Here is a 23,742-nt window from a genome sequence, read left to right as displayed (position 1 = left end):
ATAAACAATATAAAATAAACAACCGATTAGGGATAGCGAGATCGTCGCCCAAAGAAATAAATTAAAGAAAAGAAAGCAAGAGGCAGTCATCGTTTAGTAGCCAAGCAAAGAAGACGTTTTATTATACCATTAATTTGTATTTTTATTTCTTTATATTAAATATATTGCATATCCGTGAAGAGAGGTTTTCCTTCTATATCAACCTATTGACAACATCGCGGAATTCCTTCCTTTTTACTTGTTAGATATCCTTTTGAAAGACTGACAGGAGAAGGGGAATCCCACATATATTACATAATTAATGAAAAACGCAAGAATATATAATACATATAAAGTTAAAAATTTAAATTTCTGTTTTGGAATGGTATTCACCGAAACAGGGTACTACACACAATGGGACTTTGCAAGTAGTACACAAGTAACGTGTTTCTTTCCTGATCTTACGTTTAGAACAGAGTGAACACCTTCGCGTAGGGTTTGATTTTGAAGTTCCGGGTATATAATTCGGAACATGATTCCCGACTAATCGGGTTACATGATATGTAGGTTGCCGAATTGTTTGTGTCGATTTTTCTCCTTGTATTTGATACGAAGTAATAGTTTCCTCAACAAATTCCATCAAAAAGTTGATTCGCGATAATGATCCATTATTTTTTTTATATAATATAAAAGCATTTAAACAAATAATATCTAACAAATGAAGAAATATTCTTTTATAGTACTTCTTGAGTCTTTTTCTTACTGCGGAATACGCTATGATAATACCATCGCTCAAATCCACTCCACCCATTTTTTTATTGTAGTCAATCACTACTTCTGGTTTTCTTGTTATTATTTTTCTTTTCTCTATTTTTATCATGTTATCATTATGAACGGTACTTGCGAGATAAACCTCTCTCTTATTTTTCCATTTCATTAACATAATTTTATTTTTAAACTTAACAGCGTATTCGCCTTTTCTAATAGGCAGTTTGATTACATCTGAAGGAATGCCAATTCTACTTTTGCGAATAGTTCCAACCACGTCTGTTTTATACTCGCATAATTTTTCTATCAATGGAATGCTAGTATAACAATTATTTAAATATAGCCTGTATCCACGATATAAAAGATCGCTACATAACTGAAGCACAATACGTTCAGAAATTTTAAATTCTAAATAACGCTGGTCATAATCAGTATTTTTGTTGCTATATACGAAAAAATTCCATACATATCCTGACTCACTCTCGCATAAGACCAAAAATTTTATACCGAACCGATTTCTTTTTGATGGGATATAATGTTTCCAGGATAATCGTCCTTTCCACATTGGCAGTAACTCATCGATACAAATATCAAGTTGCGGAATATATAAACTTTGACACTTTTCTAAAATATTGTCCAAAACCGTTTTGATTTTAGTCATCTTAGTTTTTGGCTTTTTCTGATCGTAAAGTTGATTATTTTCGAAGTGAAGAAATTTGCACAATAATACAAATCGGTCTCGTGACATCACTTTAGAAAAAAAAGGTGTACTAATGCATTCCCTTTTGGAATAGTACATTTGTAATGTTGGCTTTTTTACGATGCCCTGCAAGATCAAGAGCGCAATAAAACATCTAATCTCATTGTTACACGTCGGATACCATTTCTTCATTCTTGAATGCGGCTTTAAATTCGGTTGGCTTTGTAAAAATTGATTAGCATACAAATTAGTTTGCTCTACTATAATACCAATAAGCTCATCATTTAAATATTTTTCCATATAAAACATGCATTTATTTCTGAAACGCTTTGGTACGATTTGTTGCAGGCCAGGCTTCGCAGAAAATTGGAATGGTTCTCTATTGCCTCCTATGATATTCCACGTAGCATTTGTATCCTCGTCTTCGGTCTTACTTTCGTTGTCCGAGGAGTCAGTATATTCAGATATACTGGAATCAGTTTGAGTATCAGACTCGATCTCTTTATCGGTAACGTCTTCAGAAGATGAAGATTCTTCTAAACGTCTTTTCTTCATTATAGGCGAAACCAGGTCATCGTTGCTGTCGGAACTGCTCATTTTGAGGATAAAATGAACTAAAAATTAAAAAAAATAGTCATTTACAAATCTTGAATTTCTTTTCACTCATTTTTAGAATATTTTTCACAAAAATTACAATTTAAATAGCCAATGGTCAATACTTTTTATGCATGACGAGTATACTGGTCGTGACAAAATCATGCCACTTTTTCATGACGAGTATATACGTCAAACCCAGTTAACACGTTGACTACCACGCTAGTTTTCAAGAGAATCTCCGTCAGGCCCACGCACAGTGATCCAGTGCTGTCAGATCATGGGTAAATCTTACCCTCTCCCTGTGCCACTGAGATTGCACACAATGAAAGTTTTCCATGTCCGTGTGTTTGGGATGTCGAAAGAAGTCGAGTGTAACCGAAGTTAGCGGGCACGCCGGAGTGGCACACTATGAAAGCGACTCGTGTCGTCCGAACACATGGACACGAGTCGCTTTCATAGTGTGCCACTTCGTGGCCAACCGCCAACTTCGGTTACACTCGGCTTTCCTCGACATCCCAAACACACGGACATGGAAAACTTTCATTGTGTGCAATCCCAGTGGCACAGGGAGAGGGTAAGATTTACCCACGATCTGACAGCACTGCAGTGATCCCAGAGACTTTAGTTCGTCTGATCGACACAGGGGCGTAAAATTATCGTACACACCGGAAAATTATCGTACGCCCCGGGAAAAATTTGAATTCCAATAATTTCTCGGATGAGATTTTCAAAATCTGGAAAAAGAGTGCAAGTTCCAACTTTTTCAAAGTTGATGACCTTTTTTTTTTAGGTAGCAAACGGCGTACCGCAGGGAGAAAGACTTGTTCGTACAGAGATCGTACACAGATCGTACACGGATCGTGGTGGTGGTGGTTCTCGAAATTTCGATTCACTATCGGAAAGTCGTACCCCTTTGCAAAATTTGATGACTAAAAAAAAAAAAGGCTGAATTTTGGATCGTACAAGGCCTCAAATTATCGTACGAATGGGATCACTGCCCACGCATGCTGCTATACTGCACTACACAACAATCCCGGTATATAAAGATACTGTATCAATAGTTACTTATTGTAGTAAGAAATTATTATGTTTAGAAAGAAATTCTTATTCTATGGTGAAGATAATCTTTTTTGGAAGATCATTGAAGGTTTTTTGAAGTGAAAACTTCTTTAGAATCGAGGTGATTTGCAAACGTATGAAACGCAAACAAGCGGTATAACAGTGAGAATACCCGAACGTTACGAAAATGACGAAACGGCTACGTCACAAAAAGAGACAAACATATATATCTTTATAGGATTGAGCCTGCGAGAGAATGAAATAGAATATAGTATACAGTTTTTCCTATTGTCAGTCACCTCTTTGTGCGGTGCTTCATAGTCCTCACTCCTGGCTACTAAGCGTTGTCATGTGTGTGTTGTGTGTGACTGCATACTACGAAGCGTAGACTCATATTATTTCACAGAGAATCCAGACCTTGTATTTTTAAAACGTTTATGAAACTTTATAAATTTATATGTGTTCGTTAGGGTTACAGATCGTACATACGATGTATAGTAATTAGCTTCCTAAGTATAGCTGTTTTCGAGAAAATTAAGATAAAAAATTAACTAATATTCTTATATACTATTGGGTTGGCAAGAAAGTAATTTCGGCTTGCACCAATAGATAGCGTTATGTTTGTTTCGTTATTTTTTTGTTAATGTTAGAATTATTTCTTTTAAGGTTTGGTAATGACACTGATAGGTTGCTATAGAAACAAATTCCGTGTAATTTTAAATGAACGTAAAAATAAACAATTGAGTTTTATTTCACACTAGAAAACCGAAATTACTTTCTTGCCAACTCCACACACAATATTTCTTTTAATTTAATATTAACCACAGTTGTATATTACCATATATAGCGTATATTACCATAGACTCGTAATCAATAGATCACTAATTCGAGAATCATCGGGGTGACTTCTTATTTTTATTTTTTATTTCCTCTATTTTTCTACCGTAAGTTATATTATTTTCATTAAAAATATAATAGAAAGAATCGCTTATTTTTTTTTACAAAACGTGTCATGTCTTTTCTATTTAAAAATGTTTCTATTTTATTGAAAAATTTGTATTAAATACTTTATATCGTAAATATTATAATTAATAATTATGAAATACATAGAATATAATAATTGTATTGTCTGCAATATTTTATTTAAAAAAATGATTACAAGATACATTACAGAAAAAGAATTAGAGAACACTGTAGGATACATTAGGAACAGCTGACAAATTCCATTCAAAAGCAAGTAAATTACTGTCACATTTTTATTTTGCTTCTTTATAAAGTATATTTAATTCATAAAGACAAAATATGTCTATTAAATTTGATTTTTATATGTTTTTATAAAAAATATACAAAGACTTGTATTGACCCAGGAATACAAAAAAATTATATTATTAATTATAATATTTACGTAATAAAGAAATTTACGTTAATTTTTTAATCAAATAAAAACATTTTTAACATGCTGAACGCCTACCGTGAATCGGTGGAGTTTACGACAGGGCTGAAATTTGAGACTCATAGTATACACAGCGCGATAAGCTGAGGGAGCGATACGATTCAATATGTCCTTTATATGTTTCGTTGTTTAGACAAGAGTATTTTGAGAAAATAAGTTTGTGGTTCAAAGAATGAAGATAAGATACGTTATAAATAAATAAGGGTCTCGAGACTTCGAAGTGGGCAGACTGTGGTATTGAAAAAGCATTTCGAGAAAAGATCACTATTTTTTTTAAGATCTCGTTGCATTTGTACCAGAATCTTCATTCAGTCGAGCAATATTTTCCGTATGTTTTTCGTAACGTCTTTATTTCTTTATCCTTAAAATGTCTGTTAGACAGTGCAAAAGTGTAGATGAAAGTGAGAATTCGAAAACCATCGTAACTAACAAAATTTTATATCTGAATTTCACAAAAAGAATATTCTATATTTACTTAGTCCACAACGCGGTATCTTTCCGTCGACAAACATTCTACTATACTACATCGTGAGTATGCAAACATACATAGGCATCTAATATAATGCAAAATAGGATCGATAAATATTACATAATAAAAAGTTTATTATATAATAAAGCATTATTAAGGAACAAAATAAGTATCGAAATCTCGAAATTAAATGTGAAAAGTTTAGAAAAATTTGATTACAAAATAATCTTCGATAACACGCTAGGAATGTAATTTCGATTTTCACAAATATTTTAAAAATTTTAATTTTTTAAACCCAACAATGCGTGGATTTACAAATAATGGATGTTAAAAAATACGTTTCAAGGAATCGATCAATATTATATAGAATGATGGTGTACGTTTAACCAGTTAACTGTGGTGCTCCGTTTTGAAAATGCGCACCGCTGTTTGTCGCACAAATCGATCATTCACGAGTATATTCGTCAAGCACACATTAAATGTCGCTGGGGTGTCCCATACAACTCTTTTCACTATTTTTCAAGTATTTGCGATAACCTGACAAAAAAATACTTCAAACAAAAGTTAATCTGTTTTTGATTGACTATACATTGCAATAAAAAAAAATTTGAAAAGTTTGTAATGTTTTTTAACCATTTTAGTGTCACGTATTTTTGCTGATTTTCCGTCCAAAAGTGCCAAGGAACGCTTTTTCGCTTATCTTATTCTCTCTCCAAAAGTGCTAAGTGACATAATAGCGTTTGTCTTATTCTCCAATTAAAAATGCTAAGGAGCGCTATTGCGCTGTTTTCTGCTTTATACGGTAAGTTGTAATTTTTTCAATTCAGTGTTGTTCTGACATCTTTCTGAGCACATATCATCTGTACATATATCAGCGTCTTTAATGATATTGGCGTCCAAATATTTGACTGAAATTAAAATTCGTTCTTTTACCAGCTGTCTCATTCTTTTACTTTTACCTAAAATGGTAACCGTAAAGTCGCGCATCGGCGAAAACCGAGCGTGTCGCTGTTATCGGCTTTGCAGCCTAGAACGCTGGCACTGTTCGAGCGACACAGAAGAAGTGCAAAATCGCTCCTTGGCACTCAAACGATTAAGACTATCTTTATTGAAGTGAAAACTTCTTTAGAACCGAGGTGATTTGAAAACGGATGAAATGATGAAACGAAAAATACAACGGAACGCTACGAAAGAGAGACAAACATATATACATCTACATATAGGATTGAGCCTGCGAGAGAACGAGATAGAATATAGTACAGAGTTTTTCCTATTCTCGGTCTCTTCTTTGTGCGCTTCTCCGTAGTCTCCACTCCCGGCTACTAAGCATTGCATACGTGTGTGTTGTGTGCGACTACATACTACGAAGCGTAGACTCATATTTCTCAATACACACATTTAAAAATATAATTTAGATCTTCGACTGGTCACTAAACTATCCATGTTTCTCACAAGCAAAACTGTATTATAGTTTCTACATAAGATTTCAGCATCAGAAAAATTAAAGATCTTCATTTATAGAATCATATCTGTAATATATCTTCAAATATTCTCAACGTAAGACTGATGTAACTGATCAATGTAACTGCTATGAGGAGTTGCAATTCTCTTTTGTAAGTGTCATGACGATTCAGAATAATATTGGTAAACTGATTGTCGTTCGTACCTTTTATTTAATAAAGGGGAACTAAGAAAAGCGGAGCTTTCAAAGTAGATATTAAACGAACATTGAAGATTAAATACATTTGTAATAATTAATAATATTGAATAATAATGTGTTTCTTTTATAACGATTTTTGGAGAGAAAATTTCGTTAAAATCGTTGTGATTCAAAACTTGATGAAATGAAAAAATACGACCAAAATTGTTCCGTTCTTGGTCAAGCATCTAAAGCAGTGGTTCCCAAAGTGGGCGATGAAGTGGTCCAGGGGGCGATGACGACCACAGGTGAACTTTGGGGGTGGGGGAAATGAACTACTAAAAAGGAAAAAATGTCAGTGGAGGCTGACCCGAGCTGCTATACTACGCTACACAACTATGCCGGTATATCGATACTGTGTCAATAGTAATAAGATATTAGAAAGAAATTGTCTTATTTAGGTTTTTCTGTTTCTTATCTTCGCGCCTGGTGGGCCATGAAGCGGTCCAGGGGGGCGATGACATGATAAAAACTGGAGTTTTAAGTGTCGGGTATGCAATTAAAAAAAGGTCATGAGTGCAATAGCTAAATAATTTTTTTCATTTCTCAGTTATTAAAAAAAAAAGGTCACAAAATAAAAAATTTTTAAGGGTGCAATAAGCAATATTTTTTCAGGAAAGGACAGAAAAGTCTGGGAGCCACTAATCTAAAGGAATTAGTTGCAACAAAAAAATAACTAAGTTTCACTAAAGGATATATTATACTTAATTAAGTTACGACGAAGTATCTTTCCTTCGACAAACGTTCTACGATTTTTTTGTCTATCTATGGCTATCGTATTCGGCATTCCATCTTAATTGCTAGAATTTGGAAAGTGGTAGTTTTTGTCAACTACCCCCAACACAAAATCATACCGGTGCCCTTTGATATATATAGTAACAATATTATAATAAATAAATTTTACAATTATCTTACTCCTGATACTGTGCATTCGTTTCATTCTCTCAAAAATTAGTTTTTTGAAGGTTTCACTTCTAATATGTGTGATCTGCACACATGTTATTTTTTTTAAATGATAGCCTGTTTTTTTGATCTTACAATATTATAACCCGTATTAATACGAATTCAACGATTTGGTATACCATGACCTTCGGATGACCTTGAAAACAAAGAAATGAATAGAAATAGGCGATAATGACTTGGTATTTATTATTAAAATACTCGAAATTACATTCAATTTAGGAACATTGACTAATAATGTTACATTATTAGAAACTTAATTACGAACTGTCGACTATTCACAACAAAGAATAAATTACTATTAACACTTTGCGGTCTATACATTGCATCAAAATTTTTTCGCTTGGTGCCTGTAGGACTGATTTCAAGATCATCCAAAGTTCATGGTATACTAATTCTTTCAATTCATATTAATACGGGTTATAATACTGTAAGGTCAAAGATATAGGGTGCCATTTAAAAAAATAAAGGAAGCCTTAAAAAAAATTTTTAAAAACTTGTTTAACTTTTTTTATTGTAATGTATAGCCAATTAAAAATGGATTAACTTTTATTTGAAGTATTTTTTTTCAGGTTATTGCAAATACTTGAAAAGTCGTGAAAGGATTTCCGAATATAACGGCTTATAAAAGGTTCTACCATACCTACACTAATGTTTATTGATATCTATGAATTTTAGTGAGACTGTCAAAATTCCCAGATTGAGAGATATAAAAAAATTCGTTATGCGAAGTATTACGCTGTTTCAGTAGGTAAATGCAGGGACATACATCTCATATTTTTCATATTTTTTATTTTTTTGTTTTATTCCGGCCTGGCCTCAAAATATTCTAAATATCTTGAAAATTAAGAATAAGTTTCATTTTTCACAAAAATTACAATTTAAATAGCAAATGGTCACTACTTTTTACACGTGTCGAATATACTAGTCATGACTAAATCATGCCACTTCTTCATGTTGAGTACATTCGTCGAACTCAATTAACACGTTGAGCGCCACGCGAATTCTTAGGGAAATCTCAGTCAGGCCACGGGCGCTACTTCGTATTGAAAAAACAGTTGAACGTGTCAGTCACCAGAGACGGACGCGGTCTAAACTTTCTGTTTAATGTCAGTCAGCCGGTGACTGACACGTTCAACTGTTTTTTCAATACAAAATAACGCCCATGGCCTGACTGAGATTTCTTTAAGAATTCACGTGGCGCTCAATGTGTTGGCTGGTTAAAAAATATTTGTTATAATTACCTGTAATTACGAGGACGAAAAAAATTTCGTGTCACCTTGTCTGATTCCAGAATTCCACTAGTCGTCTCGTAATTCGAAAAAGTTGAACATCTGACGATTCTTGTAGCTCATTCGCAGGCGCTGTTATCATGTAACCAATCAGCGATCATATAAATTGTTAGTAATTCGCGCTATATTTAAAAATATAAAGTCATATTAAAGATAATGTATAACTGCATAAAACCTTCATTTATGCTTTATGTACATCATAGATTGTTTAAATGTATATAAAATAAACGAAAAGATAAATTAATTAAGCTTACCTGTACAGAAATAAAATTTTCGATTTTAACTCCTTGAAATTCAGAAGAAAACACTCACGATAATCATCAAAGACAATTGAACTTGGTGAAACTGAAGTGAAATTATTGGATTATAAAGATGTTTTTAATTTTTCACATAATGTTTAAAAAATTTTACTATTGTTAGTATGAATAATTATTATTATATGCAACGATATATATATATATATATATATATATATATATATATATATATATATAAACGTTTTACATTATTAGAATGAATATAATTAAAAACTGTATTAATTAATTGAGCTTACATATACAATAATGAAAGTTTCAGTGTTTTTTTTCGTCACTGTGTTGGAAGAGATTTATTACATGCTTTTATCAATTTATTTAATTATTATTTTATTTTTGTTAATATTTTGTTAATATTCGTGAGATATATATAGCAAAGATTTAAATAATTTTTGTTAAACACTTTACTCTATTTATTTTTATTAGTATTTATCTGAAAATTATCGCAGAGTAAGAGCTTCGTTTCTTTCACGTCAGGTATTAAGGGGCGCCACTGTACAAAGCTTGTATTCTAAACACCAAATGTTGAATTTAAGCGTAATTCTTGACCTATTTTAATAAACAAAGTTTCATTTTAAAGATGAAAGCTTAAACGACTAACGATTATTTCGAATTTTTGTAAAAATTTCATTCTTATGCATAGACTATTTCCTAAAAGAGAATATTTTTTAAAGAAAATCAAACTTTTTAAAAATTTTGACAAAGTCACCTTGTCATATAAATCTTTATTTTTAAAATGAAATTTTGTTTATAAAATTCGGTTATGAATTACGTTTGAATTTATTATTGACGTAAATCATTATAAAAGCCCGAGTAATGAAAAGTCTTAAATTACAGTTTCTTACAATGAATATCAGTGTAGCCAACATTGACAAAAATTTAACCATTCGGAAAGTTCGAATATTCGTCTGCCATGGTTTCTTGCATTACGTCATTTAAAGGGTTGAAGGGAACTCATTTGTTTTTAAAAATATTTATATTACAATGCTCTGCTCTGGTTGGTTAAATGTCGTCATAAACGATAGTGATTGGTTTTGTTAAATAACTATGTTCAAATAAGAGGCAAGAATTGTAATAATAAGCTACAGTTGTTGGAAGAAGGAGTTCCCCATCTAGAATCTGATGGAACTACGAGAAGTGTCAGAAAAATTTGTATTTTGTCATCTTGTCATTGGTTTACCGGGAGTACTGTCAAAAGTCGTTTAATTAATTAACGTTTAAAGAATAATAATACTAAGAAATTATGGGTGACGGCAAGGAAAGCGAACGACAACCTCTCTTGAAAAATGAAAATGTCACATACAGTTCAAATGGTAGCGACTTAATGGGTTAATAATAATAGTTTTGAAAAAAAATCGAGTGATATTAATAATAAAAGAAGATCTATTCTGCCAATTAATTTATTTATTTATCTTTTTTTAGTCGAACCAGATTCAACAGTTAGTACAGTATCTCCAATAGGTCCAGATGAATTACCTCCGCCATATGAACCAGCTGATCAGGGTGGTAAGCCAATGGTTACTTGTAGGGTATGTCAAGCTATGATAGATATTACTGGCAAGAGAGAACAACATGTTGTTAAATGTTGTCAATGTAATGAAGCAACGGTATGTTCACAATGAATTTAAATTCAAAGTTTATAAAGAAGGAAAATGTTATACGTATACTTTTATATTTATTACAGCCTATAAAAAATGCACCACCAGGTAAAAAATATGTACGATGTCCATGTAATTGTCTTTTAATATGTAAAAGTTCTTCGCAACGCATTGCTTGTCCAAGGCCAAATTGTAAGCGTATTATCAATCTTGCTCCAAGTCCTATAACACCTCCGGTTCTTTCAATGCCAGGAATGTGCAGAGTATGCTGTGCTCATTGCCATGATACATTTCTCGTAAGCAATCAATAATTATTTACAATAAATAATATTTCATATATATTTTTATGTTTTATTACATTGTTGATATTTGTTACAGTTTAACACATTGAATAATGCTTTAGCACGGTGCCCACATTGTCGTAAAATATCATCTGTTGGTCCAGATTTTGCTAGAGGTCGTGGTATTGCATTTATTATTGTTGGCATTATAGCTTTAGTAATTGCGATTGCTGTAACGGTAAGTTTTATAATCATATATTAATTATAATAAGAGAAAATAGAAAATGAAGGCAAATATAGATCTTTAAAAGTGATATTTTCAAATGTTCATTAAACAATATGGAGTTTATTTTTAGGTCGGAACATATGCATTTGTAAAAACTAATGGAGGAATTTATGTAGCTTATGTTGGTGAGTTCTATGGATGATATGAATTCAATGAATTCTATTAAAACACGTATTTATAAGTATGTTATTTAAAAATTGTTCGAACTTGTTTACTTTGAGAAGTAATATTTTGTTTATTCGTTTATAGGTGCGTTTTTATTAGCTCTTCTTTGCCTAGGACGCAGTATTTATTATTGCACTATGAAGATCAGTCTAATAGAAGGTCCTATGTAGTTGTTCAAAAGACTATTGGTGATTAGAATATGGAAATCAATTCTTTTAACATCATTATTGTATAATCTATGTCGTATAATATAGAACAAATGTTTATAGTAACATGACATTAGTCCTTCAAGGACCAAGGTGATATCTTTATGCATGTTAACATATGCCAATGAACGCATGCGTGATGACGAATGCGCGTATACCTACCATGCATATACACATGCAAATATGTTATACAAAGAGAAAGTGAATCAACTTAAATAATACTTCTTGCATGCAACTATACGAAATGAGAATATATTAGGAATTAATGAGGGTTTGTGAGTGCTAGAAGAAGCGTTCCTCTGCATTTTTATATATAAATCTATCTAAGCATAGGAACAACACGATAAACCATTTATTTTGTTTTTACATTCGTATTAAATACGTCATAAATGCTTTGTATATGTATATCTTTGCAGTATCTACGTAAGATGCACATTGTTTATCCGTTATATTTATTCCAATTATATGCTGATATACGTGCATGAGATACTAATAAAAATTGTTTTTAAACTTATGCTCATATTTATCTATAAGAATCTGTATCAAACTATGCAATCACAATTAAAAAATTTTTTGCTGGTATAATATGACTTTTGATTCAGTGACTATACATATTATCCAATTTGTAAAATTATTTTTAAATCATAATATTCGAACTAACCATTGTTTTTTTTTAAATAAATCTTTTGTTATTAAATCACATTCTATGTAAAAACAAATATAAAACAAAAGCATTCAAGATATTCTGAGGCTTGGACGACTCCATACTTCGTTCTAACGATTATAGATAAATAGGATATATATATATATATAACAGTGATAGAAAGAATATATAACATCTATTGTTCTAAGAAAGTAAACAGTATAATAACCTTTGCTATCACAAACCTACATTTTTTATATTTTAAAGTCATATCAATTATGAGAGAGTACAATGAATCATATTGTGTACATTTTAATTTAATGATTATTGAATATATTTTATTTACATGTGGATTTCTTTTATATTATGAATATAATTATTGCAAATGATATATAACATAAAACAATCATGAGCATATTAATAAAATATCTTTTTTTTACAATCAAATTCAGAAAAGTGAATATAATTAAAATTAATCATTGTAATGAATATTTTAAAAACTGCCAAATGTAAACTACAAGAATTTATGAAAATTAATAATAATATATATGTGTATCAAAATAATGCTATTGAGTATCGATACATGCTTTAAGCATTGTAACACAGATAATATCACACATTCAATTTCGTTTGGATTGATTGTGAAACAAGCCTTTGTTATACGCTTTTTCATCTCTTCTCAGGTTGTAGGTATTTCATCGTACACTTGTTGCTTTAACTTTCCCTATAAGTAGAAATGTAAAGGTGTTAAGTCTGGATCATTTTTAATTTCCAGCCCGACTAGTCCAATAATCTACAAAGCTCCTGTTGAGAAAATTCATAATAATCTGTGCAGAACGAGCACGTCACTCTTCATATTGGAACCACATGAATTTTCGCATGTGGACTGGAACATCTTTCAACAATTGTAGCAAAACTTCTGTCAAAATCTGTTGATATTTGCGAGTGTTCAATTTTCCATCAACAAAGTGGAGACCAATTATATTATTGTTAATAAGTCCACACCAGATGTTTATAGACTATGGTCTTTATTTATCCACTTCCTATAACCACAGTGGATTTTCTATAGACCAACAATTGTAACAATTAACTTGGGCACTGTTTGTAAGAATGTAGCTTCATCCGAAAAGAAAATTTTGGTCAAAAATGTATTATCATCCTGTTGTTTTCTTAGTTCACATTTGCAGAAATTTACACGATTTTGAAAGTCATTCCTTTAAAATTCTTGAAACATGAAAAACATGTAAAGGGTGAAATAAATTCAAATGCAATATTCGCAAAATACTTCACTGACTGATGTCACTTACATGTGACAGCTATCTTAAACTAAGATGTGTTGTGCTACAATTTTAAAAATATTTTCTGTATTTTTGCTATTAGTTACTGTTTTAAATTGTTTACGTGTTTTATTATCCACGCTTCCAGTTTCTTCAAAAGTTTTGATAATGTTAGTAAAGACAGATCATGAAATGATTCACATTCAAGAAATCTTTGCATATACAAACGAACTGCTTTTTAAAAATTTGATGACATTGACCGTAAATGAAAACTTTATTTATCTTTTCCGCTTTTGTATAACGCATTTTTAAAACCAAAGTAACGCTCACTCAACTATTCACAAATATATGGATTGCGTGTAAACAATGCAATGCTGTAATCTGTACTTGGTAATATCTTTCACTTTAAAAGTACATTAAAACACAGTTTTAGATGATTAAATTATAATTAAAAAAGAAAAAAAGGCAATTTAAACATATAGGCATACTTTAATAATAAATATTACAATTGAATATAATATCATATAACAAATAATAACTTTTGTAAAAGAAGTAAGATAATTTGGGTTGAAAAGTTTAAAAATTAGTTTGATCGACAAAAAATTATTTCTATACAAGATAATTTGAATACATGTACTTTAATAATTAATATTATAATTGAGTTTATATATGTTTAATCCTTTATAATATCGATAAACTAACATGAAATGTGCGAGGAAAACAAAATATGAAACGAAACAAATCAAAACACATAAGACATTGTAATAATTTATATCATACTAAGGTAAGTGAACCAATATATTGGCATATCGTTCAAAAAGATGACATACACGAAAACCACTATATTGCCGTACAGTTATTAAGAGATTAAATGTATAAAGTTAGATTGAAATATTTTAAGCTTAATATTTGTTAAGAATCATTTTTTTCTGGTTTAAATTCACTTTTATTTTTTTGTGTAGTTTAAAACATTTTCAAAAAGAATAGGCTAAAATCTTTTCAACATATTCTCGTAATGATTGGTCAATCGTACTTAGGAGGTATTGGTTAAACTAAACGCGCCTTAAGTTTTTTAAATGAAAAACTTTTCTCTCTGCTTGGTTATGTTCTACAGTCTATGGTAATATGGCGGTAGCGACATGTTGCTGACAATTTGATATGGGATGGGCGTCATTTTAAACGAATGTAGCTCTTTTTTTCTCAATAGTGATAATGAATACTGATATCACGGCAAATAAATATGGCGATCAATTAATGTTAAAATCGTTTACCTTTAAGTTACGACAGGTTTCATCGAAATTTATAGAGAGAAAGTGTTCATTTTGTTACGTCGGCCTGTCAATAGTTAATTCTCGTGGTGTAGATATCGTGTTGTTTAGGCTTTAAAATTTCAAAGCTATAGTTTCGATAATATAGTGCACCTCATAAATGTCAAAATGGCCCGGGAATATGACCATTTATTTAAGCTGTTAATGATAGGAGATAGTGGTAAATATACTTATATATATGTATAGCAATTTTATATAGCACTTGATAATATAAAACAATGTAAAATACACATATATATGTGAGAGTTATAACTGGATACATATATGTATATATGATTCACAGTTGATCAAATATTACAAACTTATTGCTCTTACGAACGAAAAAATTACTTAATAAATAATATTACAATAATATACAATAATAATTAATATTGATTTAAAAGTAATAAAAAACACAGCTTTTGATTTATATAAAATTTATAGATTATTTTTTCTTTTTTGAAATTATAATCATTCAATTATCTTTGTTCTTGTATTTGTAATTGCAAAAGTTTAAATATATGAAACATATTTATATAAAATAATTGCAAAGTAAACAAATTATTGAGATTTCAATGGGCTATTCTTTATGCAGTATGTTATTAATTGATTCATGCTTAAGATGACAGTGTAAAGTCAATGCCATTTTTTATTAATATAGTGTATATCATTATATATGATTACATGTATCCATAATATTATGTTACCCTTCATTAAAATAGTATGCTCTTACATAATCGTACAATTGTTGTAATTGTCAAGAGATTTGATTGATTGTAATTTATTATTATGTATTTCTTATCTTAATTGAGATAAAATAAGTAGAATCTCCTTCAATAATGCATACGTTTGCTTTTTGTTTACAGGAGTAGGTAAGAGTTCCCTTCTCCTGAGATTTGCAGACAATACTTTCAATGGCAGTTATATAACTACAATAGGAGTGGACTTTAAAATACAAACTGTAGAAATAGACGGTGAGAGAGTAAAGCTGCAAATTTGGGATACAGCTGGACAAGAACGATTTCGGACAATAACTTCAACTTACTACAGGGGAACTCATGGCGTTATAGTTGTATACGATGTGACCAGTGGTGACTCATTTGCAAATGTTAAACGGTGGTTACACGAAATAGAGGAAAATTGTGACGTTGTTAACAGGGTACTTGTAGGAAATAAGAACGATGCGCCTAATCAGAAAGTAGTGCTTACGGAAGATGCACAAAGGTTTGCCAATCAAATGGGAATTCAACTATTTGAAACATCTGCTAAGAATAATATCAATGTTGAAGAGGTATCGTTAATTTTGTTAAGCTAACGATATATATATTTTATCATTTTATTTAATTTTATACCTCAATATAAAACTATGTAATATATATTTTGTAGATGTTTATGGCAATAACACGGCAAGTATTACGGACCAAAAGAGAACGGAATGAGCGTCAAGCTATACAAACGAATGAAACAGTTAATTTGAGAAAAAATACAAAACAGCATAGGAAAAAATGTTGTTAACAGCACCACAAAATCGTGCAAACTGTTAATAATATTATTTTATACAATAATAGGATAGAGAGAAAAAAGAGAGAGAGAGAGAGAGAGAGAGAGAGAGAGAATACAATAGTGAGTCCATGTTTGTAAAATAGCGAACATGAGATGCCATACACCTTGATATTTTCTAAAATCATCAAATTTTGTACCGCGATTATGAAATTTAAGATTGCTTCCTAATGAAATTTAACTTTGAACTGTATTTACATTCAAAGCTTGAAATTTCCTGAGCAATATATAGCTTATTCAGCCAAAGTGACTCTGCATGGTATTCTATACGTTTTTATTCGTACAAGAATACTATTTGACGCTGTAATAAGAACAAAGTTTATTTATTTTATAAGATCTACAGAGAAAAATATTAGCGAAAGAGAAAACGGAAATTTTTATTCCTCTTTTACATTCCTTGGAAATAAAATTGGACATTTTTAATGAAATATGAAAAAGTATATTTAAAAAATATAAATTTCATGTAAAAATTAACTTATCATTTTATTGGCTGAAATACTTGAGTTTTATAAAGCAAATTCGATTTGTTAATAGTATTCAGAAGACAATTCTATTTTATGTAATATGTTACTCTCTAATTCTAGTAAATGATCATTAATGTTTAACGAAGTATCAATAACTTTCAAATGGTTTGCTTCAAAAATATAGTTTTAAAATCGGTAATTGTTTCTTTAAGTTTAATTTAAATATTGAATTGAAATGTGAATCATCATTCGAATTAGTTGTCATACCGCACAAAGAAGATAGTTATACGAAGCAGAAGTTTGACATTAATTTGGTATTTCGTATTCTATCTAAACTACAATAAAATACATAAAGCTAATTCGAATATTTATCCTGAAAGAATAAGCTTATCATCAACCTCATATTAATTTTTTATCTCAAAATTATAATATTGTTATAGATTTAGTTGCTTCCTTTACAGTTATTTTTAATTGTATGCTATGAAATAGTGAAAAATACGAGTGTTAAATGTTGCTTGGAAAAGTCCAAGAATTATTATTCATTTGTATTTTTGAAAATGAAATGAGATTGCATGTAAATTGAAGTTATACCAAATTATGTATAAAGCGATGAAGCGCTAAATAATTCCCTTGCCCATACATTTTTGTCCTTGTCTGCGTTACTTTTTCATGTTATGTTTCTTATATTACCTTATTGACATCATTGAAAAAATAGAAGAAGAGATATTCGAAAACAATTGTCTTTTCTTTTAAGCTTTCGCGTGAATTTGTATGCGAATTTTTAATATCAATAATTAATTATATCTAGCCTGTTTATAAAAATATCGTATTTTGCTAAAATATGAATAGGAAAATATAAATACAATAACGATATTAACCGTTTAAGTATCATGGGCCACTTTTGCGTTATTCAAATTTCTGGTCGAAAAAACCCAGCGTATTTCGTCGATAAAGACAACTGATGGCACGCTCTCAGATTGCGGACCCATAATTAAAAATGTGCAATTGTGCTCTTCAGCTTTTTTCGACATTTAATTGATGAAGCATTATCGCACTACTCAGCTTTTTTCAATCGTGTTTTTTGAAAACTTTGCGGTATGCAAACGGTTAATATACTTTCTAAAATATCTCGTATTGTGATATTATATTCTTTTAAATAATATGTTTTGCATGAATTATTATAAAGAAAGAAAAGTTAAACGAATGGCATGTCTTGTTCTTATATTATTTGTATACGAACGCGTGATTAGTTAGAATTCTGTGTTCTCTGTGTTAATGCAATATGGACATTAACAATATGGACTTATAAATATAATTGAAGAAAACGTGTTATTATATAGTCATATTTCGTGAAATCATTCGAAAATGTAAATAAATTATAAGAACAATATACGATATATTTATGTTACTTCTTTTCTATTAAAAAAAATCTTTAGCATATAACAAAATGAATACTCAAAGATAATTTTATATTGCTTGATATAATTATACTTATCTATAGAAGTAAGTAAAAATTACAAGAGTTTCAATTGTATAGTCGTATTGCCGCTCTTGATAGGCTTGGTGCTGATTGGTGTATTCAAACGTGTAATACGGAAATCTCGCATATGATTGGAGAATGACGTTGACCGAAAAAACGTGAAGTTTATTGGTTAATCGATTAGCGAATCGGAAGTTACTTATTATTTTACAAATTTTTTATTTAACGAAGGAAGGAATGAGAGAAAATAAAGATTAAAGGATTAAAAGATTAAATTTTAGAAACAGAGAAAAGAGAGAAAGAAAAAGAAAAAGATAGTGCATTGAATGTAAAGTGATATGAAAAGTAGGATAATTTCGGCGAATAGTTATATTAAACGTTTCATCATAAATATGTTCAAGGGGTTATCGGTTAAATGATTATTGTAATATAAAGGGAAATAAGATTTGTAAAAGTATACGCGGTATGTACTGTAATGTTGTAGTATTTAATAATTATTAACAATAAGAGAGTATTAACATATAATGTTAATTTGAAATTGGCGACATTGAGCGGGAAAGCGGAGAGAATTTGCAATGATTCAGCTATGATGGTACAACCTGGTGGTCGCGGCTTGAGATGGCGGCCTTGAATGATCGGTGCGCGCAACGGGGTGCGCGAGCGTAAGGTAGTCGCGAAGTAGTCAGTGTTCGCGCCGCGGAGAACCAGAAAGACAGACATCTTGTAGTAGAATTTAGCGGCGTGGTGACTCGACCGTGAGGTGTCAGTGTCGCGGTACTTTATACGGTGTCGTCGTCGTCGTCGTCGCCGTCGCTGTCTGTCATCGGTCTCTCTTTAAATCGTTCAAATAAAAAAAGTTTGTTTCTCGAGTCTTCATCGTCGGTCGTCGCCGTCGTCGTCGTCGTCGTCGCCGCCGTCGCCGCCGCCGTCGTCGTCGTCGTCGTCGTCGTCGCCGCGTCGGTCGTCGTCGTCGTCGTCGTCGTCGTTGTCGTTGCCGTCCTCGTCATCGTCATCGTCATCGTCATTGTCATCGTGTCGTCGTCGTGTTTGTTGTTTGTCGTCGATTGTCATAGTTGACGTTAACGTTGACGTTTACGTTTGCCTTTGCGTTTGCGTTTACGTTTGCGTTTACGTTTACGTTTACGTTTGCGTGCTCTCGTGTTCTCTCGTAGTAGTGCCAATATCCTGAGATCTCATCGAGCTTATTTACTGGCCTTGCAGCTCGCGTGGTCCAATTATTTAGTCGTTTACTAATTAGAAAACAAAAATAATAACTTCTTTCTTGTGAATCGTAGTCTTGATCGTGCAACTCGTACGAGGAATAGGAGGAGATAGTGTGAAAAGAATACGATAACGAGAAGAAATAGAAGAAGAAGGAATTAAAGTAGTAAAGGGAAGAAAATAAGAAAAAAGTAGTAGAGGAGGAGGGTGTTTCGGGCGGAGAAGCGCAAGGAAGAGAAGAGAAGAGAAGAGAAGAGAAGAGAAGAGAAGAGAAGAGAAGAGAAGAGAAGAGAAGAGAAGAGAAGAGAAGAGAAGAGAAGAGAAGAGAAGAGAAGAGAAGAGAAGAGAAGAGAAGAGAAGAGAAGAGAAGAGAAGAGAAGAGAAGAGAAGAGAAGAAGAGAAGAGAAGGAAGGGAAGGAAGAGAAGAGAAGAGAAGAGAAGAGAAGAGAAGAAGAAGAGAAGAGAAGAGAAGAGAAGAGAAGAGAAGAGAAGAGAAGGGAAGAGAAGAGAAGAGAAGAGAAGAGAAGAGAAGAGTAGAGAAGAGAAGAGAAGAGAAGAGTAGAGAAGAGAAGAGAAGAGAAGAGAAGAGAAGAGAAGAGAAGAGAAGAGAAGAGAAGAGAAGAGAAGAGAAGAAGAAGAGAAGAGAAGAGAAGAGAAGAGAAGAGAAGAGAAGAGAAGAGAAGAGAAGAGAAGAGAAGAGAAGAGAAGAGAAGAGAAGAGAAGAAGAGAAGAGTAAAGTAGAGTAGAGTAGAGTAGAAAAGAACGGATAAGAGAAGAGAGGCGCGAAGGGGAAAACTCGTTTTGCTCTCCGCAAACGCCCATGAACGACGACGTTCTGGAGCGACCAATGTCGTATCGCCGCCGCTGTCGTACCGTGCGATAACTTCCGTCACCTCTCCGATCCCCCCGTCTTTTCTCCCTCTTCACGTTACATCCACGCGAGTTTCTTTCCCAGCCACATAATACCTCGTTGCTTCTACAACATACGTGCGTGTCGTCGCCTTCGTCGTCATCATCGTTGTCGGTCTTGGCTTTTCCTGTCGACGTTCGCCACCGATGCGAGAGGTGCTGCTGTTGCTGCAACTGCTACCACCATCTCGTTAATAGAGAAACGAGCGCGCGCCGTTCAGAGGAACGTAGTAGGTGGAGGACCGATCGAGATCGTCCCGTGCACCGGGTCACCGCTGCTGACTGACCGGACCCAACAGGAGCGCGTGTGCCGAGCAAAAAGATAGATAGAGAGAGAGAGAGACAGACAGACAGACAGACAGACAGATAGTTGTGTGTGTGTCGGAGGAAGATAGAGAGAGGGAGAGAAAGAGAGAGAGAGAGAGAGAAAGCTACAGAGAACGAGGAAGAGAACGAGGAAAAGGGTGAGAGTGTGAGCAGTGGAGAGGAGAGGAGAGAGAAAGAGAGCGAGGGGCCGGCGCCCATCCTGATCCAGCCAGCATGACCTCAAACAATTCGCAGAAGCTCTCGACGACGGAACGAGTAATCAAAAGTAAGACACGAGAAAGTTTTTCTTTGTTCTATACCGGACACTTGCTATTATTTTCTTTTTTTTTTTTTTAAATAATATGAGATTTTATTCGTATGAGAAAGAAGAGTCATGCCGTTGTGTGCACGATCTCTCGAACGTTTCTCTCTGTCGGTACGTCAGATTTGTCATGAGCTATGGACTTACTACCACCCTACTTATACATATACAATACTTTTCTCCTCTCTCTCTCTCTCTCTTTACATTTATCCTTACCTCGTTATTTAATTCTTTTCTATTTCTGTACATTTGTTTTATTTTATATTTTTTTGTTTGTTTCAATACTTTGACCCTATGAGAATTTCTTCGAACGTGAATATCGATCGTCTAGTAGAAGATCCGCGTGTTAAAAGAGAGAGAGAGAGAGAGAGAGAGAGAGAGAGAGAGAGAGAGAAAGGAAGGTAGGAAGGAAGGAGGAATGAGATGCAAAAGAAAGAAAAAGAAAAGAGAGAAAGAGAGAGAGAAGCGCGTCAAAACACGACGTGTATGTCGCGCGGGATTGATTTTCTTCGTGGCCCCATGGCGCCATTGCTATCGACCTGACAACGTTCTCTCGCTGACCCTTCGTTTTTCGCCTTTCCTCGTCTCAACTCGCTCAACTATGCTCTTCTTGCGGCCTCGTTTTTGAGACCAAGCGCCGCATCCGTCGCGCGATCCTTCTACTTCTTCTTATATTCCTATTACTATTGTTTCCGATTCTTCTTTCTCCTCTACTATTTACTTATTTACTTCTTCTTTTTTTTCTTCTATTAATACAATTTTATTAACATTACACTGCATTACTATAATTAATACTATTATTTGTTCTTCTTATTTTATTTGTACTTTTACTACCTTTACTATTGTGTGTCTGTTTCTTCTTCTTTTATTACTTCTTTAATTATTTTACTACTACTGTTTCTGTTTCTTCTCCCTTTTCACTATTTCTTTACTTCTTCTTTCTTTACTACCCACTAATACTATTACTTCTTCTTTTACTACTACTGCTTCTGCTTCTACTCCTTATATTACTTCTTTAACTCTCTTCTTCTTCTTCTTCTTCTTCTTCTTCTTCTTCTTTCTCTATATTACTACTTTTATTTCTTCTATTACTACTACACAACTACTATTTTTATTTTTTCCTAAACCATTATTCCTTTCCCTACATCTACTTCCCTTTTATTTTTCCTCTACTACTACTACTCACTCCTTTTACTTTTTGTTCTACTAATGCGTCTACTTTTAACACTTATATTACAATTACTTCTATTTTTTTACTTCCTTATTTCGTTTTTTTCCACTCTTTAAATTCTTCTTTTTTTCTTTTTTCGCGAGAGGAGAGGATGGGAAAGATGAGAGTCTCCTTCTTTTCGAAGCACGCGAGCACAACCTCGTTTCACTCGAGGTCGAGGAACGGAATCGTCTCGAGGACGTTGTTTCGTTGTCGTCGTCGTCGCGGCGGACTTGAAAATTCGCGTCTCGACGCACCAAACGTGCAAGCAAACGAACGAAAAAAAGAAACGGAAAAAACAGAAAAAAAGAAGAACGAACGATCGATTGATCGAGCAGCGAACAGCTGACCGAGCGCGGTCACGCGTCTACCCTCAACCCCCTTAGTTTTCTAGCCCAACCCCCCGTTGCCGTTGCCACAGCGGTGCCGCAACTGTACCGCAACCGGACAGATCGACCGTTTCCGTTTCTCCTACCAATAGATCGACCATTTACAATTTTTAAAAGATTACTAATTGAATGGGTGTCTAGAAGAACAATAGTTTATTTTATATTTCGTATAATTGCAATCCACGTTAAATTGGTCATACAAATATTTCACTCGTTGCGGTTAATAAATAATATTTTTTTTATTGTTGGATTATGATTATTTATTTTTTAAAATAAAAAAAGTTGTAAGTTAGGTTTACCTATAAATTTTGATCGAATGTAACATGTCCACTCTTTTTTTTATATAGAAAATTGTTGAATTATTTTCGATTGTTTTTCTAATAGATAGATATACCCTTAATCCTCTTATGTAACACCCTTTCGATATGATATTGAGGAGAACATAATTTACGAAAGCCCTTTTATAACACGATACTCTTATTATCATAATTTCCATGTATATAGGATGATTTAATAATAAACCTTGGACAACCCTTGTGTAGCTTGAATATTTCTGCCACCCTATATTTGGTTTCATTTAATACAGATTTCGATACGACATGGAACGAATTAACGTATTGAGAGGGTATATTTTCGAGGAGGAACAAAAGGAGGTGATGGTAATGGCAGCGGCGAAGAAGAAGAAGAAGAAGAAGAAGATATGTTCGATTCACGTGTCGTTGCTCCTAATAATAGATGAGAAAATTTCGTTTGAGTTGAGAAAAGGTCGCCACGTATATATATATATATATATATATATATATACACATATGTGTATATACATTTACC

At 32.5% G+C, this 23,742-nt stretch overlaps 4 protein-coding genes and 1 long non-coding RNA gene across 13 annotated transcripts in view; 3 read left to right on the top strand and 2 right to left on the bottom strand.

Moving 5' to 3' along the window:
• Nucleotides 1-119: 119 nt before the first annotated feature.
• On the bottom strand, nucleotides 120-10,109 carry LOC107071717 (piggyBac transposable element-derived protein 4). 5 transcript variants are annotated; one of them, XM_089172961.1, is made up of 5 exons: nucleotides 10,000-10,109; nucleotides 9,530-9,801; nucleotides 9,231-9,321; nucleotides 8,929-9,048; nucleotides 120-2,061 (listed from the first exon to the last, which is right to left on the bottom strand). In XM_089172961.1, the coding sequence occupies exon 5, from the start codon at nucleotides 2,042-2,044 to the stop codon at nucleotides 344-346; it is 1,701 nt and encodes a 566-aa protein (XP_089029087.1). In that variant the 5' UTR covers nucleotides 2,045-2,061; nucleotides 8,929-9,048; nucleotides 9,231-9,321; nucleotides 9,530-9,801; nucleotides 10,000-10,109; the 3' UTR covers nucleotides 120-343. The 5 variants fall into 5 exon arrangements, with proteins under 5 accessions (XP_089029087.1, XP_015186433.1, XP_015186437.1 ...); XM_015330947.2 differs by having other exon boundaries at nucleotides 9,530-10,104; XM_015330951.2 differs by having other exon boundaries at nucleotides 8,964-9,048; nucleotides 9,530-10,104.
• A 275-nt stretch (nucleotides 10,110-10,384) lies between these two features.
• Nucleotides 10,385-12,340, top strand: LOC107071719 (type 1 phosphatidylinositol 4,5-bisphosphate 4-phosphatase). The gene is made up of 6 exons (XM_015330952.2): nucleotides 10,385-10,603; nucleotides 10,713-10,897; nucleotides 10,975-11,184; nucleotides 11,267-11,407; nucleotides 11,526-11,580; nucleotides 11,705-12,340. The coding sequence occupies exons 1-6, from the start codon at nucleotides 10,534-10,536 to the stop codon at nucleotides 11,788-11,790; spliced, it is 747 nt and encodes a 248-aa protein (XP_015186438.1). The 5' UTR covers nucleotides 10,385-10,533; the 3' UTR covers nucleotides 11,791-12,340.
• Nucleotides 12,341-12,559: 219 nt separating this feature from the next.
• On the bottom strand, nucleotides 12,560-14,513 carry LOC149032483 (uncharacterized). The gene is made up of 2 exons (XR_016176706.1): nucleotides 13,777-14,513; nucleotides 12,560-13,693 (listed from the first exon to the last, which is right to left on the bottom strand). It is a non-coding gene; the product is annotated as an uncharacterized LOC149032483 (long non-coding RNA).
• Nucleotides 14,514-14,855: 342 nt separating this feature from the next.
• Rab35 (RAS oncogene family member Rab35) lies at nucleotides 14,856-18,485 on the top strand. Its single transcript, XM_015330953.2, has 3 exons — nucleotides 14,856-15,234; nucleotides 15,920-16,344; nucleotides 16,440-18,485. Exons 1-3 carry the CDS (start codon nucleotides 15,183-15,185, stop codon nucleotides 16,566-16,568), a joined length of 606 nt encoding a protein of 201 aa, XP_015186439.1. The 5' UTR covers nucleotides 14,856-15,182; the 3' UTR covers nucleotides 16,569-18,485.
• Nucleotides 18,486-20,209: 1,724 nt separating this feature from the next.
• Nucleotides 20,210-23,742, top strand: part of LOC107071716 (serine/threonine-protein phosphatase 2B catalytic subunit 3) — a 303,766-nt gene continuing 300,233 nt past the window's right edge. For 4 of the 5 annotated variants that reach the window (XM_015330944.2, XM_015330943.2, XM_015330940.2 and 1 more), the window contains exon 1: nucleotides 20,212-21,279. In XM_015330944.2, coding sequence (XP_015186430.1) covers nucleotides 21,228-21,279 — 52 coding nt within the window. In that variant the 5' untranslated portion in view covers nucleotides 20,212-21,227. Of the gene's footprint in view, nucleotides 21,280-23,742 lie in introns of all 5 variants that reach the window. The other variant, XM_015330945.2, reaches the window with a different exon arrangement.

This window comes from Polistes dominula, unplaced genomic scaffold (assembly GCF_049000335.1).
Source record: "Polistes dominula isolate Pdom_NZ unplaced genomic scaffold, Pdom_raw_medaka contig_22, whole genome shotgun sequence".
Taxonomy (NCBI): Eukaryota; Metazoa; Arthropoda; class Insecta; order Hymenoptera; family Vespidae; genus Polistes; species Polistes dominula.
This window is presented reverse-complemented; position numbering and strand designations above follow the sequence as displayed.

Bases quoted from the DNA above. Each gene is read 5' to 3' on its own strand.
- LOC107071717 (XM_089172961.1), bottom strand. From the start codon at position 2,044: ATGAGCAGTTCCGACAGCAACGATGACCTGGTTTCGCCTATAATGAAG.
- LOC107071719 (XM_015330952.2), top strand. From the start codon at position 10,534: ATGGGTGACGGCAAGGAAAGCGAACGACAACCTCTCTTGAAAAATGAA. The intron at 10,898-10,974 runs GTATGTTCACAA...TATTTATTACAG, and splicing joins GTCAATGTAATGAAGCAACG to CCTATAAAAAATGCACCACC. The intron at 11,185-11,266 runs GTAAGCAATCAA...TATTTGTTACAG, and splicing joins ATTGCCATGATACATTTCTC to TTTAACACATTGAATAATGC.
- Rab35 (XM_015330953.2), top strand. From the start codon at position 15,183: ATGGCCCGGGAATATGACCATTTATTTAAGCTGTTAATGATAGGAGAT. The intron at 15,235-15,919 runs GTAAATATACTT...TTTTGTTTACAG, and splicing joins GTTAATGATAGGAGATAGTG to GAGTAGGTAAGAGTTCCCTT. The intron at 16,345-16,439 runs GTATCGTTAATT...TATATTTTGTAG, and splicing joins ATAATATCAATGTTGAAGAG to ATGTTTATGGCAATAACACG.